The following is a 15,331-nucleotide window of genomic DNA, read 5'->3' on the forward strand; positions in this document are numbered from 1 at the left end:
TCCCACACTGTTGGTGGGAATGCAAACTAGTACAGCCACTATGGAGAGCAGTGTGGAGATTCCTTAAAAAATTGCAAATAGAACTACCCTTTGACCCAGCAATCCCACTGCTGGGCATACACACCGAGGAAACCAGAATTGAAAGAGACACATGTACCCCAATGTTCATCGCAGCACTGTTTATAATAGCCAGGACATGGAAACAACCTAGATGTCCATCATCAGATGAATGGATAAGAAAGCTGTGGTACATATACACAATGGAGTATTACTCAGCCGTTAAAAAGAATTCATTTGAATCAGTTCTGATGAGATGGATGAAACTGGAGCCAATTATACAGAGTGAAGTAAGCCAGAAAGAAAAACACCAATACAGTATACTAACACATATATATGGAATTTAGGAAGATGGCAATGACGACCCTGTATGCAAGACAGGAAAAAAGACACAGATGTGTATAACGGACTTTTGGACTCAGAGGGAGAGGGAGAGGGTGGGATGATTTGGGAGAATGGGAATTCTAACATGTACACTATCATGTAAGAATTGAATCGCCTGTCCATGTCTGACGTAGGGTGCAGCATGCTTGGGGCTGGTGCATGGGGATGACCCAGAGAGATGTTGTGGGGAGGGAGGTGGGAGGAGGGGTCATGTTTGGGAACGCATGTAAGAATTAAAGATTTTAAAATTAAAAAAAAATAAACAACAACAATGAAAAAAATTAAAAAAAATGCATTGTTAAAAAAAAATAAAAATAAAAATTAGCTTGTAAAAAAAAAAAAAAGTTTAGGGGTAGTCTTACCAAATAACAAAATGCCTTATAAGGGCTATAGCAATTAAGAAATTCTAATGGAGCAGGAATAAAAAATTATATCAGTGAAAAGGGACAGACTGTCTAGAAATAGATCCATGAATGGTTGGCAATCTAGTTTATATTAATAATACACTTCAAATAAATAAAAAAGGCTGGATTATTTTTTAAATTCTATATCCTTTAGGAAGCACAAAATTAATCTATCCTTCCCCATGCATATAAACTTCAAAAATAAATCCCAGATAGATTAAAAGGCTATATGGAAATAAATTACAAACATTAAAAGAAATGATAAGAAAACATATTTGGCTAAAGATGGACTTTCTCAGTTCAGAATGCAAAAGAAACAGAGAAAGGAAAGTATCAGTATTAACAGATTTGACCTCAAAAAATCAAAAATTTCTGTAAGACAAAGGACAATACTAACAATGTTAAAAGTCAAGGGTGGAGCTTCCCTAGTGGCTCAGAAGTAAAGAATCTGCCTGCAAACGCAGGAGACACAGGTTCGGTACCTGGTCCAGGAAGATCCCAGATGCCACGGAGCAACTAAACCCTCCACACCGCAGTCACTGAGCCTATGCTTTAGAGCCTAGGAGCCACAACTACTGAGCCCAGATTCTGCAACTACTGAAGACCCCATGACCTAGAGGCAGTGCTCTGCAACAAGAGAAGCCACCACATGAGAAGACCATGCACTGCAACTAGAGAGCAACGCCCGCTCGATGCAACTGGAGAAAGCCCGCACGCAGCAATGAAACCCAGCACAGTCAAAAATAAATTAAAAAAAAAAAAAGTCTTAAAAACAAGTCAAGTGGGGAAAAAGGAAAGGAGGTGTGTGTTTATAAAAAGCAAAAGAAAGCACCTTGTGCTGATGCACTGGTGGATTTGCATCAAAGTTTATTCATTATAATAATGTTGGTATCCTCGTTATGATATTACAATGTTGTGAAAAGAAGAGAGGCGAAAAGCAAAGGAGAAAAGGAAAGATATAAGCATCTGAATGCAGAGTTCCAAAGAATAGCAAGAAGAGATAAGAAAGCCTTCTTCAGAGATCAATGCAAAGAAATTGAGGAAAAGAACAGAATGGGAAAGACTAGAGCTCTCTTCAAGAAATTAGAGATAGCAAGGGAACATTTCATGCAAAGATGGGCTCGATAAAGGACAGAAATGGTATGGACCTAACAGAAGCAGAAGATATTAAGAAGAGGTGGCAAGAATACACAGAAGAACTGTACAAATAAGATCTTCACAACCCAGATAATCATGATGATGTGATCACTAATCTAGAGCCAGACATCTTGGAATGTGAAGTCAAGTGGGCCTTAGAAAGCATCACTATGAACAAAGCTAGTGGAGGTGATGGAATGCCAGTTGAGCTATTTCAAATCCTGGAAGATGATGCTGTGAAAGTGTTGCACTCAATATGCCAGCAAATTTGGAAACTTCAGCAGCAGTCACAGGACTGGAAGGTCAGTTTTCATTCCAATCCCAAAGAAAGCCAGTGCCAAAGAATGCTCAAACTACTGCACAATTGCACTCATCTCACATGCTAGTAAAGTAATGCTCAAAATTCTTCAAGCCATGCTTCAGCAATACGTGAACCGTGAACTCCCTGATGTTCAAGCTGGTTTTAGAAAAGGCAGAGGAACCAGAGATCAAATTGCCAACAGCCACTGGATCATGGAAAAAGCAAGAGAGTTCCAGAAAAACATCTATTTCTGCTTTATTGACTATGCCAAAGCCTCTGACTGTGTGGATCACAATAAACTGTGGAAAACTCTGAAAGAGATGGGAATACCAGACCACCTAACCTGCCTCTTGAGAAATCCGTACGCAGGTCAGGAAGCAACAGTTAGAACTGGACATGGAACAACAGACTGGTTCCAAATAGGAAAAGGAGTACGTCAAGGCTGTATATTGTCACCCTACTTATTTAACTTCTATGCAGAGTACATCATGAGAAACGCTGGACTGGAAGAAACATAAGCTGGAATCAAGATTGCAGGGAGAAAGATCAATAATCTCAGATATACAGATGACACCACCCTTATGGCAGAAAGTGAAGAGGAGCTAAAAAGCCTCTTGATGAAAGTGAAAGAGGAGAGTGAAAAAGTTGGCTTAAAGCTCAACATTCAGAAAACGAAGATCATGGCATCCGGTCCCATCACTTCATGGGAAATAGATGGGGAAACAGGAGAAACAGTGTCAGACTTTATATTTTGGGGCTCCAAAATCACTGCAGATGGTGACTGCAGCCATGAAATTAAAAGACACTTACTCCTTGAAAGAAAAGTTATGACCAACCTAGATAGTATATTCAAAAGCAGAGACAATACTTTGCTGACTAAGGTCTGTCTAGTCAAGGCTATGGTTTTTCCTGTAGTCATGTATGGATGTGAGAGTTGGACTGTGAAGAAGGCTGAGCGCCAAAGAATTGATGCTTTTGAACTGTGGTACTGGAGAAGACTCTTGAGAGTCCCTTGGACTGCAAGGAGATCCAACCAGTCCATTCTGAAGGAGATCAATCCTGGGATTTCTTTGGAAGGAATGATGCTAAAGCTGAAGCTCCAGTACTCTGGCCACCTCATGCGAAGAGTTGACTCATTGGAAAAGACTCTGATGCTGGGAGGGATTGGGGGCAGGAGGAGAAGGGGACGGCAGAGGATGAGATGGCTGGATGGCATCATGGACTTGATGGACGTGAGTCTGAGTGAACTCCGGGAGTTGGTGATGGACAGGGAGGCCTGGCGTGCTGCGATTCATGGGGTCGCAAAGAGTCGGACATAACTGAGCGACTGAACTGAACGGAACTGGGAAAGGGTACACAGCCTCTCTGTATTGCTTCTTATCACTGCATGTGAGTCTATACATATCTCAATAAACGTTTCAATTTATAAAAGGCCAAGTGTCAGTCTGTGCGTGTTCAGTCAACTCAGTAGTGTCCGACTCCTTGGAACCTCAAGGACTATAGCCCACCAGGTTCTCTGTCCATGTGATTCTCCAGGCGAGAATACTTGAGTGGGCTGCCATTTCCTCCTCCGGGGGATCTTCCTGACTTAGGGATTGAACTCAGCCTCTTGCTTCTCTTGCACTGGTAGGCAGATTCTTTACCACCATACCACTTGGGAAGAGTGTCAGACTAGAGGAAAATGTTTTCTTCATATTTAACACCCAAAGCCTTAAGAGCGGTACTACATTAAATATTCCTTAAAATTAACAAGAAAAACTATATAAAAGAAATATAAACAAAATACACAAGCAAATTATGGAAATAAGTGTCCAAAAAACATGAAAATATACTCAATTTTTTCAATAATTAGGAGGAAACTGGAGTGCAAAGAAATATTTAATCTACCTGCTAAATTTTTTTAAGTAACAAAAATTCATTATCTCACAGTTCTAGAAACTAGAACTGTGAGACAAAGATGTCAGCATAGTTGGTTTTTCTGCGTGAGCTGTGAAGAAATCTGTTTCATGAGTTTTGCCTAGGTTCTAAGAATTTGCTACTTGGCAACATTTTTAAAGACTGATTACATCAAATCATGGTGAGAATCAGGGCACTGAGAAAATTCAGACCATTGGTTAGGTGTATAGAAATGTAAGGATTTTCACACAGCACTTTAGCACTATTTAAATTGAAAATTACTACCACTTAATCCAGCAATAATTTTTCTAAGAATACCAAAGAAGTATTTGCACATGTGCCCTAAAATAAAACAATCAGCATTGTTGAAGAGTGAAAAAATGAAGTTTAATCAATTGAGGAGCATTGATATATAACATCATATTATACATTAAACCCACACATTATACTGTAGTGTATAGTAACTGAATATTACACAAAATTGTTATATACCAATATACAGTAATTGATCACTATACAGCCATTTCAAAAATAAGGCATAGCATTTTTAAAAGTCATCTTTTAGAATGAAGTACAGCATTATCTTCTAAAGGGAACCAGGGTCTCTTGGAAAAATGACTGCAGTGCTACATCAGGGAAAAGAGGAAAGTAATACGAGCCCAGAACATCTTGTGGATCCAGCAAGTACAGAAGTGTTTTAAAATGATGATGACATGAAAAGAATATAAGATTCAGCTTGAACAGGCTCCCACTAGACAAAGCCAAATTTAGAACACCTCTAGCCAAATAATTTAGAACACCTCTAGCCAAATAATTTAGAACACCTCTAGCCAAATAATTCAGAGAAGGCAATGGCACCCCACTCCAGTACTCTTGCCTGGCAAATCCCATGGATGGAGGAGCCTGGTGGGCTGCAGTCCATGGGGTCGCTAAGAGTAGGACACGACTGAGCGACTTCACTTTCACTTTTCACTTTCATGCACTGGAGAAGGAAACGGCAACCCACTCCAGTGTTCTTGCCTGAAGAATCCCAGGGATGGGGAAGCCTGGTGGGCTGCTGTCTATGGGGTCACACAGAGCTGGACATGACTGAAGTGACTTAGCAGCAGCCAAATAATTTATACAGACAGTAACAGATTATGATCCTGAAAATAGAAAGAATAAAAAAGAACCCAAGGATCCAAACTACATATAAAAAGAGGAAGAGCAAGAGGTTGAAAGATAAAGCAAGTGTGGTAAAATACCAACATTTGTGGAATCGTAGTGAAGTACATTGGAATTCTTGGTATTATCTTTGCAAACCTTTTGAAAAGTTTAAATTATTTCAAAAAAAGGTAAGGAAGAAAAAAAATCTGTGTTAAATCTAATACAAAATGACAATTACTGAGAAGAAAACTAGATGATATATTTAAAAACTCAAGGTGCAGAATTTAAAAGGAACTGGGATAGAAAATGAGGAAGCACTATTACACTGATCTGTATGTCTATGAAGTTCGATTGGTTTTCAATAAATTAATATATGTATACTACTTGAAGCCCCTCCTGTCATACATACTCAATCCTCTTCCCCAAAGATTAATGCCCCTGGGACAGGTGATGAACCACCAGGTAAACAAGCAAGAATGAGATGTAGTAAAAAAAAAACTAATACACAGATCCAGGATTCATTGGCATATCTTACATGCAATTGCAAAGTTTTTATTCAGTTCAGTTAAGTTCAGTCACTCAGTCATGTCCGACTCTTTACAACCCCATGAATTGCAGCACGCCAGGCCTCCCTGTTCATCACCAATTCCCAGAATTCACTCAAACTCATGTCCATCGAGTAGGTGATGCCATCCAGCCGTCTCATCCTCTGTCGTCCCCTTCTCCTCCTGCCCCCAATCTCTCCCAGCATCAGACTCTTTTCCAATGAGTCAACTCTTCGCATGAGATGGCCAAAGTATTGGAGCTTCAGCTTCAACATCAGTCCTTCCAAAGAACACCCAAGACTGATCTCCTTTAGAATGGACTGGTTGGATCTCCTTGCAGTCCAAGGGACTCTCAAGAGTCTTCTCCAACACCACAGTTCAAAAGCATCAATTCTTCATCACTCAGCTTTCTTCACAGTCCAACTCTCACATCCATACACGACCACAGGAAAAACCATAGCCTTGACTAGACGGACCTTTGTTGGCAAAGTAATGTCTCTGCTTTTTAATAATGCTGTCTAGGTGGGCCATAACTTTCCTTCCAGGGAGTAAGCGTCTTTTAATTTCATGGCTGCAGTCACCATCTGCAGTGATTTTGGAGCCTCCCAAAATAAAGTCTGACCCTGATTTCACTGTTTCCTCATCTATTTGCCATGAAGTGATGGGACCAGATGCCATGATCTTCATTTTCTGAATGCTGAGCTTTAAGCCAACTTGTTCACTCTCCTCTTTCACTTTCATCAAGAGGCTCTTTAGTTCTTCTTCACTTTTTACCATAAGGGTGGTGTCATCTGCACATCTGAGGTTATTGATCTTTCTCCTGGCAATCTTGATTTCACCTTGTGCTTCCTGAAGTCCAGCATTTCTCATGATGTACTCTGCATAGAGTTAAATAAGCAGGGTGACAATATACAGCCTTGGCGTACTCCTTTTCCTATTTGGAACCAGTCTGTTGTTCCATGTCCAGTTCTAACTGTTGCTTCCTGACCTGCATACAGATTTCTCAAGAGGCAGGTCAGGTGGTCTGGTATTCTCATCTCTTTGAGAATTTTCCACAGTTTATTGTGATCCATACAGTCAAAGGCTTTGGCATAGTCAATAAAGCAGAAGTAGATGTTTTTCTGGAACTCTCTTGCTTTTTCCATGATCCAGCCGATGTTGGCAATTTGGTCTCTGGTTCCTCTGCCTTTTCTAAAACCAGCTTGAACATCTGGAAGTTCACAGTTAACGTATTGCTGAAGCATGGCTTAGAGAATTTTGAGCATTACTTTACTAGCATGTGAGATGAGTACAATTGTGCGGTAGTTTGAGCATTCTTTGGCATTGACTTTCTTTGGGATTGGAATGAAAACTGACCTTTTCCAGTCCTGTGGCCACTGCTGAGTTCAAACAGGAGATGGCAAGAGTGAACATTGATATTCTACAAATCAGTGAACTAAAATGGACTGGAATGGGTGAATTTAACTCAGATGACCGTTATATCTACTACTATGGGCAGGAATCCTTTAGAAGAAATGGAGTAGCCATCATGGTCAACAAAAGAGTCCAAAATGCAGTACTTGGATGCAATCTCAAAAATGACAGAATGTTTGTTTCCAAGGTAAACTATGCATTATCACAGTAATCCAAGTCTATGCCCCAACCAGTAACACTGAAGAAGCTGAAGCTGAATGGTTCTATGAAGACCTACAAAGACCTTTTAGAACTAACACTCAAAAAAGATGTCCTTTTCATTATAGGAGACTGGAATGCAAAAGTAGGAAATCAAGAAATACCTGAGGTAACAGGCAAATTTGGCCTTGGAATGTGGAATGAAGAAGGGCAAAGGCTAATAGAGTTTTGCCAAGAGAATGCACTGGTCATAGCAAACACCCTCGTCCAACAACACAAGAGAAGACTCTACACATGGACATCACCAGATGGTCAACACCAAAATCAGATTGATTATATTCTTTGCAGCCAAAGATGGAGAAGCTCTATATAGTCAGGGAAAACAAGACCAGGAGCTGACTGTGGCTCAGATCATGAACTCCTTATTGCCAAATTCAGACTCAAATTGAAGAAAGTAGGGAAAACCACTAGACCATTCAGGTATGACCTAAATAAAATTCCTTATGATTATACAGTAGAAGTGATAAATAGATTTAAGGGACTAGATCTGATAGATAGAGTGCCTGATGAACTATGGATGGAGGTTCGTGACATCGTACAGGAGACAGGGATCAAGACCATGCCCATGGAAAAGAAATGCAAAAAAACAAAATGGCTGTCTGGGGAGGCCTTGCAAATAGCTATGAAAAGAAGAGAAGAGAAAAGCAAAGGAGAAAAGGAAAGATATAAGCATCTGAATGCGGAGTTCCAATGAATAGCCAGGAGAGATAAGAAAGGCTTCCTTAGCGATCAATGCAAAGAAATAGAGGAAAACAACAGAATGGAAAGACTAGAGATCTCTTCAAGAAAATTAGAGATACTAAGGGAAAATCTCATGCAAAGATGGGCTCGATAAAGGACAGAAATGGTATGGACCTAACAGAAGCAGAAGATATTAAGAAGAGGTGGCAAGAATACACAGAAGAACTGTACAAAAAAGATCTTCACAACCAAGATAACCACGATGGTGTGATCACTCATCTAGAGCCAGACATCCTAGAACGTGAAGTCAAATGGGCCTTAGAAAGCAATCACCAAGAACAAAGCTAGTGGAGGTGATGGAATTCCAGTTGAGCTGTTTCAAATTCTGACAGATGAAGCTGTGACAGTGCTACACTCCATATGCCAGCCAATTTGGAAAAGTCTTTATTATAAAATTATAATTTCATACCAGTATCCACATAATGGGCTTCCCTGGTGGCTCAGATGTTAAATAATCTGTCTGCAATGCGGGAGACCTGGGTTCTATCCCTGGGTCGAGAAAATCCCCTAGAGAAGGGGGTGGCAACCCACTCCAGTATTCTTGTCTGGAGAATTCCACAGATAGAGAGGAGCCTGGAAGGTTACAAATCCATGGGGTCACAAAGAGTCAGACACAACTGAACTACTGACACATCCACATAATAAGGTTGCATGTCTTATGAATGAAACTTAAAACATCCAAATTACAGAACTGCAATTCCACACCTGGCATCTACATAAACTCTCTGAGTAAGGAATGTCAAAGCAGAATGACAATGCTGTAGATTTTGTATATGCCAATTTACACTAACCACATATGAGGTTAATGATGGGCACTGACTCATTTTAAAACCTTCCACCAGCCTGTCATCTTGCACTTTCTTAGTCCTACTACCCTCCATCAATATGTAACCTTTGAAAATGACTTTTAATTTTAATAATCTGTGTGACTGTGATTGAAGGTTACTAACAACCACCAGTGAGAAGGTAAAAATGGATTAACTTGATTCTGTCTTGATTCTATTCTGCACAAATAGACTACTTCAAGGAAAAAAAAACAGTTTGGGGGGAGAAAATGTTACAAAGGTTTGAGGTGTGGGACTTGGTTGAGAGTTTCAAAAACTACCATAACATAAATTAATAAACAAAAATTGGGGTGTCCATGGTGGCTCAGTGGTAAAGAATCCACCTGTCAATGCAGGAAATGTGGGTTCAATCCCTGATCTGGGAAGATCCCACATGTTGTAGAGCAACCAAGCCCATGCACCACATCTATGAAGCCTGTGCTCTAGAGCCTGGGAACTGCAACTACTGAGCCCACATGTCACAGCTACTGAAGCCCACGGGCCCTAAAGCCTGTGCTGTACAGCAAGAGAAGCCACAGCAAGGAGAAGCCCCCACAACACAACTAGAGAGTTGCCCCCTCTCACCTCAACTAGAGAAAAGCCCGCACAAAGCAAAGACAGCACAGCTAAAAATAGATAATAAATTTTAAAAAATTTGTCTAAACAAACAGGCCCCAAAGAGACACCTTGTTTTCTGTTATTAGTTCACTTTTATTTCTTTAATATTTAGTATTCTCAGCCCTCTCCGGTCCCTCCATTTTGTTCCAAATTTTATTTTGTTATGAAACTGCATTTCATACCATCTTCTTCCCTTTCAAGAACTCTGCCTAAGTTTAACATGATATAATTCAACACTATTCTTTTTCTGTAGCTACAAATCTCTCTGCATGTTGCCCTGGAACCTCTGCACCGCTCTCTTGCACTCTCCACATACCACAATCACAGATCCAAACCCCAGTTTAATATATCACACATTAAATGCAAACTTATGCCTCATCTGCATTCTGAAATTGTGAGATGAATGTTATATATCTACACATAATTTTTCTTAAGTGGAAGCAGTTTATCTTTAGACTGATACTGCCAAAGCACAAGCCACCTCCCTGTGCTTGAACATCACACTTAATGAAATTTTCATGAGGCTACTGTCATCTTGAAACAAGGCCCTGACAATGGTCAGATTACTACTGTTCGAGCCTCAGCCCAAGGTAAAATGACAAAGGATTCTGATTGCTAAGTTTAAAATAATAAAATATTGGTGATGCCAAATATTCACAAGAACTGTATGAAAGTCCAGATCCTTTCATTCACTGGTTCCCTTCCTGGGAATCTGCCTTAAGAAAATAATTCAAAAAAAAAGTACACATTTACAAATATGTTTATTTCAACATTCAGTTCAGTTCAGTTCAGTTTAGTCGCTCAGTCGTGTCCGACTCTTTTACCCACAAATAATTTGAAACACTGAGATTAATGTTACTATACAAAAATGCAGGAATTGTTATATAACTTATGATGAATCAATGCAATGGCCACTTATCAAGAAATCATGAAACGAGGCTTATTAAGACTATACATATAACTTAGAATAAAGTTTAGAAGCAAATCGTAAATGAAAAAAGAAAACTGAAAAATTGCACTTAAAAACACTAGAATGGACAAATATAAATTAATAATCATGATATAGAAATTCTTTTCCTTAAAAAGTTTTAAAATATTGTTTTACTTTTGATTTTACAATAAGAAAAATTGGAAGGAAATAAATTATACCAGAAAATCAATTCTCTGAAGCCAAACGAAGCCTGAAAACTTGGGTTTTCCTATTCCTATGTAGAAAATTAAATTATTTTCAGAATTGGCAGGACCTCACCATTTAAGGCTAAAGGTGAAAATTAGTTCAAAACCTTGAAACTTGTTTTTGGACAGATGTCAAATCATGCCCTGTGGCTTCAAAGAGATACCATAGCCAGAATAGAAAGAAATAGTGAAAAAGTTGTCTTATTACAAACCACTTATTCTCAAAACCAAGATATGTAAACTGTACTTGATTAGATGTTCAAAGATCAGAAGTCATAAATGGAAGAGTCAAAAAAAGATCCATCTGGGACCAGATGCATTCTTTCAGCCTCAAGCTTTAATGGTTTTACTAATCCGTTAGTGAAGAGGAATTAGATGTTTATTGTCAGAATCCACTGACTTTTTAGAGGAGAAAACTGTGGCATTATTACTGCCTCCCCAGGAAGTAGTATTGCTCTCTCTACTTGGCACCAGCTGGTACTTACAAAAGAAACCATGCAATGTACTGCATCTTTGGTGCAGAAATTATGCCACCTCTTTACAATAAATCCTTCCTCATAAAATCCCATCCTTGTCTTTAGAAAACTTTTCTTGTGATTGAAATGTGAAACATTTTGTTGAAAAATCAATCAAATAAAAAATTGCAGGGTGGGCAATGTTCCAAAGTGAAATCGTGTATTTCCTAGGTCTGATCCATTTTCTTTACTTTGTAATTAACTGCCTAAGTGCCTTAAGAGGGCTTCCCTGGTGGCTCAGATGGTAAAGAATCTGCCTGCAATGTGGGAGACCTGGATTCGATTCCTGGTCTTGGGAAGACCCCCCCCCCCCGGAGGAGACTATGGCAACCCACTCCAGTATTCTTGCCTGGAGAATCCCCACGCACAGAGGAGCCTGTGGGGCTATAGTCCATGGGGTCACAAAGAGTCGGACATGACTGAGCAACTAAGCACAGCACAGCAAATGCCTTAAGAAGCTTCTGGCTTCATTAAACAATCTGAGAACAGTAGGAATTTTCCCCGAAGAATTAGCTGTCAAATTATTCTTCTAATCATATGTTATTTCCTAATGCTAGTGTTGAAAGGCTAAGGCATTCTGACAGATAACTGTTTGAAAATTTGAGCTCAAAGCTGTTAAGTAGTATGAAATATTGGTTTTGGAACCAGTTCTTAAGTAGAGGAAAAGGCCAGCAAGAGAGGAGGAGACAGTAATGAAGGTGCCAGTAACAGTTCTGGGCGCCCTTTCTGATATTGGCATGTTAATGTTGGCAAAGGGGTTCCCAACACTTGCAGAACAGTAATTAAGTTGGATACTAAAAAAACAAAACAAAACAAAACAAAAACAAAAAACCTTCATTTCTGTGTAAAAGGAGAATTCCACATTTTAGAATGAGATGAGAAAAAAATATACATTAGAAAAATATAGAAAGGATAATTTAAAGTGGGTTATCATATGTTAAAGTCTCTAACTGGGAAAAGAACTTTCAAAATTTCACCTCCAAGGAAAAAGAAAAAGTTGTCTAAGCTGATGTGCTTACTTGGGTCTCAATGCTGCTGCTGCTGCTGCTGCTAAGTCGCTTCAGTTGTGTCCGACTCTGTGCGACCCCATAGATGGCAGCCTACTAGGCTCCTCTGTCCCTGGGATTCTCCAAGCAAAAACACTGGAGTGGGTTGCCATTTTCTTCTCCAATGCATGAAAGTGAAAAGTGAAAGTGAAGTCACGCAGTCGTGCCTGACTCTTAGCGACCCCATGGACTGCAGCCTACCAGGCTCCTCCGTCCATATCTTAGTCTAAAACTTCACTGTCCAATACCGTAGCTTCTGGCCATAAATGGCTATTGAGCACTAGTCCAAGCTGATATATGGTACACATGTAAACCACACTGGATTTCAAAGATTTGGAATGGAAAAAATTGAATGGAAAATGTCTTAATATTTTGCATACTGAAATTGAAATTATAATATTTTATATATATTTGATAAAATAAAAACATTGTTAAATTAATTATACCCATTTCTTTTTACTTTTCCTAATGCAGCTACTCATAAATTTAAGATGACATACATTGTTCATATTTTTGGCTTTCACTATATTTCTACTGAACCACAATTGTTCATTAAATAAATCAGTCCAGATTAAATTCCTTTAAAATCCCTTCTAACTGGAGCATTCTGACACTAACAGAATAATGGTTTAAGCTAATAAGCTTTTTTTTCCTTCTTCCTCTTTCATTAAAAGTTTTTTATTATTGGAATATAATTGCTTTACATGTTACATTCATTTCTGCTGTACAACAAAGTACATCAGTTATATGTTTACATATATCTCCTCTCTCTTGACCCTTCCTCCCATGCCAGCACTCGCGGTCTTCACACCAAGACTGGTGCTCAGTACCGAGTACTGAGCCCAGCTCCCCGTGTTACACAGTACCTTCCCAGTAGCTACTTATTTCACACTTGGTAGTATATACATGTCAATGCTGCTGCTGCTGCTGCTGCATCGCTTCAGTCGTGTCCGACTCTGTGCGACCCCATAGATGGCAGCCCACCAGGCTCCTCTGTCCATGGGATTTTCCAGGCAAGAGTACTGGAGTGGGGTGCCATTGCCTTCTCCACATGTCAATGCTACTCTCCCAATTTGTCTGCTAATAAGTTTTAAATACAAAGTGAAATACAAAGTTACTCTAGAGAAATCTAGGTTTAATCACTATTTCATATTTCGCCATACTTTTTCACCCATGCCCTCTACTAATTTCTCATTCTGTTCCCTATGGATCCCCAATAGCCAAGAAAAGTGAATATCCATTTATTTATTTGTAAACTGCAAGTAAGCAGTTCATAGGACCATTCTGAACTATCATTCAGTGATATTCCTCTGAATCACCTCTGAAACATATGAAAAATATTGATTCCTAGGCTTGATACCCAGAGATTCTGACTCAGTAGATGTGGTATAAGACAGGATCTTGTACTTCTCAAGAAGCTGTCTCACAGGCTCAGCCAGATTTGGGAATCAGTGGTCCAGCCTAACATACTTTATCTGTAATTGGGGTAAAATGAATGGCTCTAGTGCTGAGGCCCAGTGGCCTCCGACCTGGAACCAGGATGCAGGTTTCCTAACCCCAGTTCACTGGCATCACTGACACATGTTCTGACAAACACTCATATTACTCACTCTCCAAGAGCCCCAGCCACCAGTATATCTTCTCTGTCAGTTTTAACATCCAACTCAGGTTCTCCACTAAGCAGAAGCTTCAAGTTATAAATAACCAGCAAAGTACCTAGTGGAAAAATAGATGTTTGACTTTTGTCAATATTTAACTACCCTAAGCATTATTCATGGTGCTATTATCTCACCTAGGGAATTAAGCCTGCTATAGACTAAATTTTCTTTTGTACTTCAGTAAATAAAATGCCTTGGTAAGTTCCAATATATATGTCTTATACATGTCTTATAGTAAATTCCACTTTCTGCCAAAGAGCATTGAGTTTCTATAGCATTGTGCTTCTTTTTAACTATCCAACTTATTATGTCTTTCAGTGTGGATTCTTTTCACAATTTGCATTATAAAAACTGTTAGAAGCCGGAGCCAAATTTGTATTATAGGTAAAACTCTCATTGCCAGAACTGAAATCAATGCACATAAGAACAAAGATGAATTTTTACCATTTGTATAAATCTGAAGTATTGCTTTTGCATAAATGTGTATAAATATGAAGTAGACACTAACAGAGGCGTTGGTAAACTTTTTCTGAAAAGGGCCAGAAAACAAATATTGCGGACTTTGCAGGCCTCTTACAACTACTCATAACTCAGCTCTACAGTGTAGTATAAAAGCTGCTGCAGGGAATACACAAATGAATGACGTAGCTATGTTCCAGTAAATGTTAATTAAGAAAAACAGCCATGGGGCCGATTTGACCTGCAGGCCCTAGCTTGCTGATCCCTGCTCTAAAGCACAGTAAACAAAAACAATCCAAAGTGTTTATAAAGTTGATTATAATATAAAGACAAACAGCACTGTCAGAGAAATTTGAAGAACAACCAATTACACTGTTCTTTTTGGTAATACTAAAATGAAGGGGAGAACAGCAGAGTGACGGAGAATCTGGACTTGGACTTGGGAGCCTAAACACATGTGTCAATACCCTGGACCAACCATTTGCTATCACAATGACTTCAGGTAAGTGTCCTAATCTATATGATAGAGCTCACGAGGCATTTAAAACACAAGGGTTGTTTTGAGGATTAAATGAGTTAATTTTTATAAAGCATTTAGGAAAGTGTTCAGGAAATAGTATATCTTTCAGTAGTATATACATCAGTATTTCACAATTAGAAGGCAACTAAAGAGATTATATATTAACCATCTTTAAAGTATACCATGTATCTTAATGAAATGAATATTTAAGTGCTATTATTTTTCTTCTATGA

The 15,331-nt window shown here is 39.1% G+C and overlaps 1 protein-coding gene across 2 annotated transcripts in view; it reads right to left on the reverse strand.

Moving 5' to 3' along the window:
- MORC1 (MORC family CW-type zinc finger 1) overlaps positions 1 to 15,331 on the reverse strand; it is a 169,449-nt gene that overhangs the window by 126,319 nt on the left and 27,799 nt on the right. For both annotated transcript variants that reach the window (XM_060417526.1, XM_060417522.1), the window contains exon 8: positions 14,072 to 14,177. In XM_060417526.1, the coding sequence (XP_060273509.1) occupies positions 14,072 to 14,177 (106 nt within the window). The remainder of the gene's footprint in view (positions 1 to 14,071; positions 14,178 to 15,331) is intronic.

Source organism: Ovis aries, chromosome 1, assembly GCF_016772045.2.
Source record: "Ovis aries strain OAR_USU_Benz2616 breed Rambouillet chromosome 1, ARS-UI_Ramb_v3.0, whole genome shotgun sequence".
Classification (NCBI taxonomy): Eukaryota; Metazoa; Chordata; class Mammalia; order Artiodactyla; family Bovidae; genus Ovis; species Ovis aries.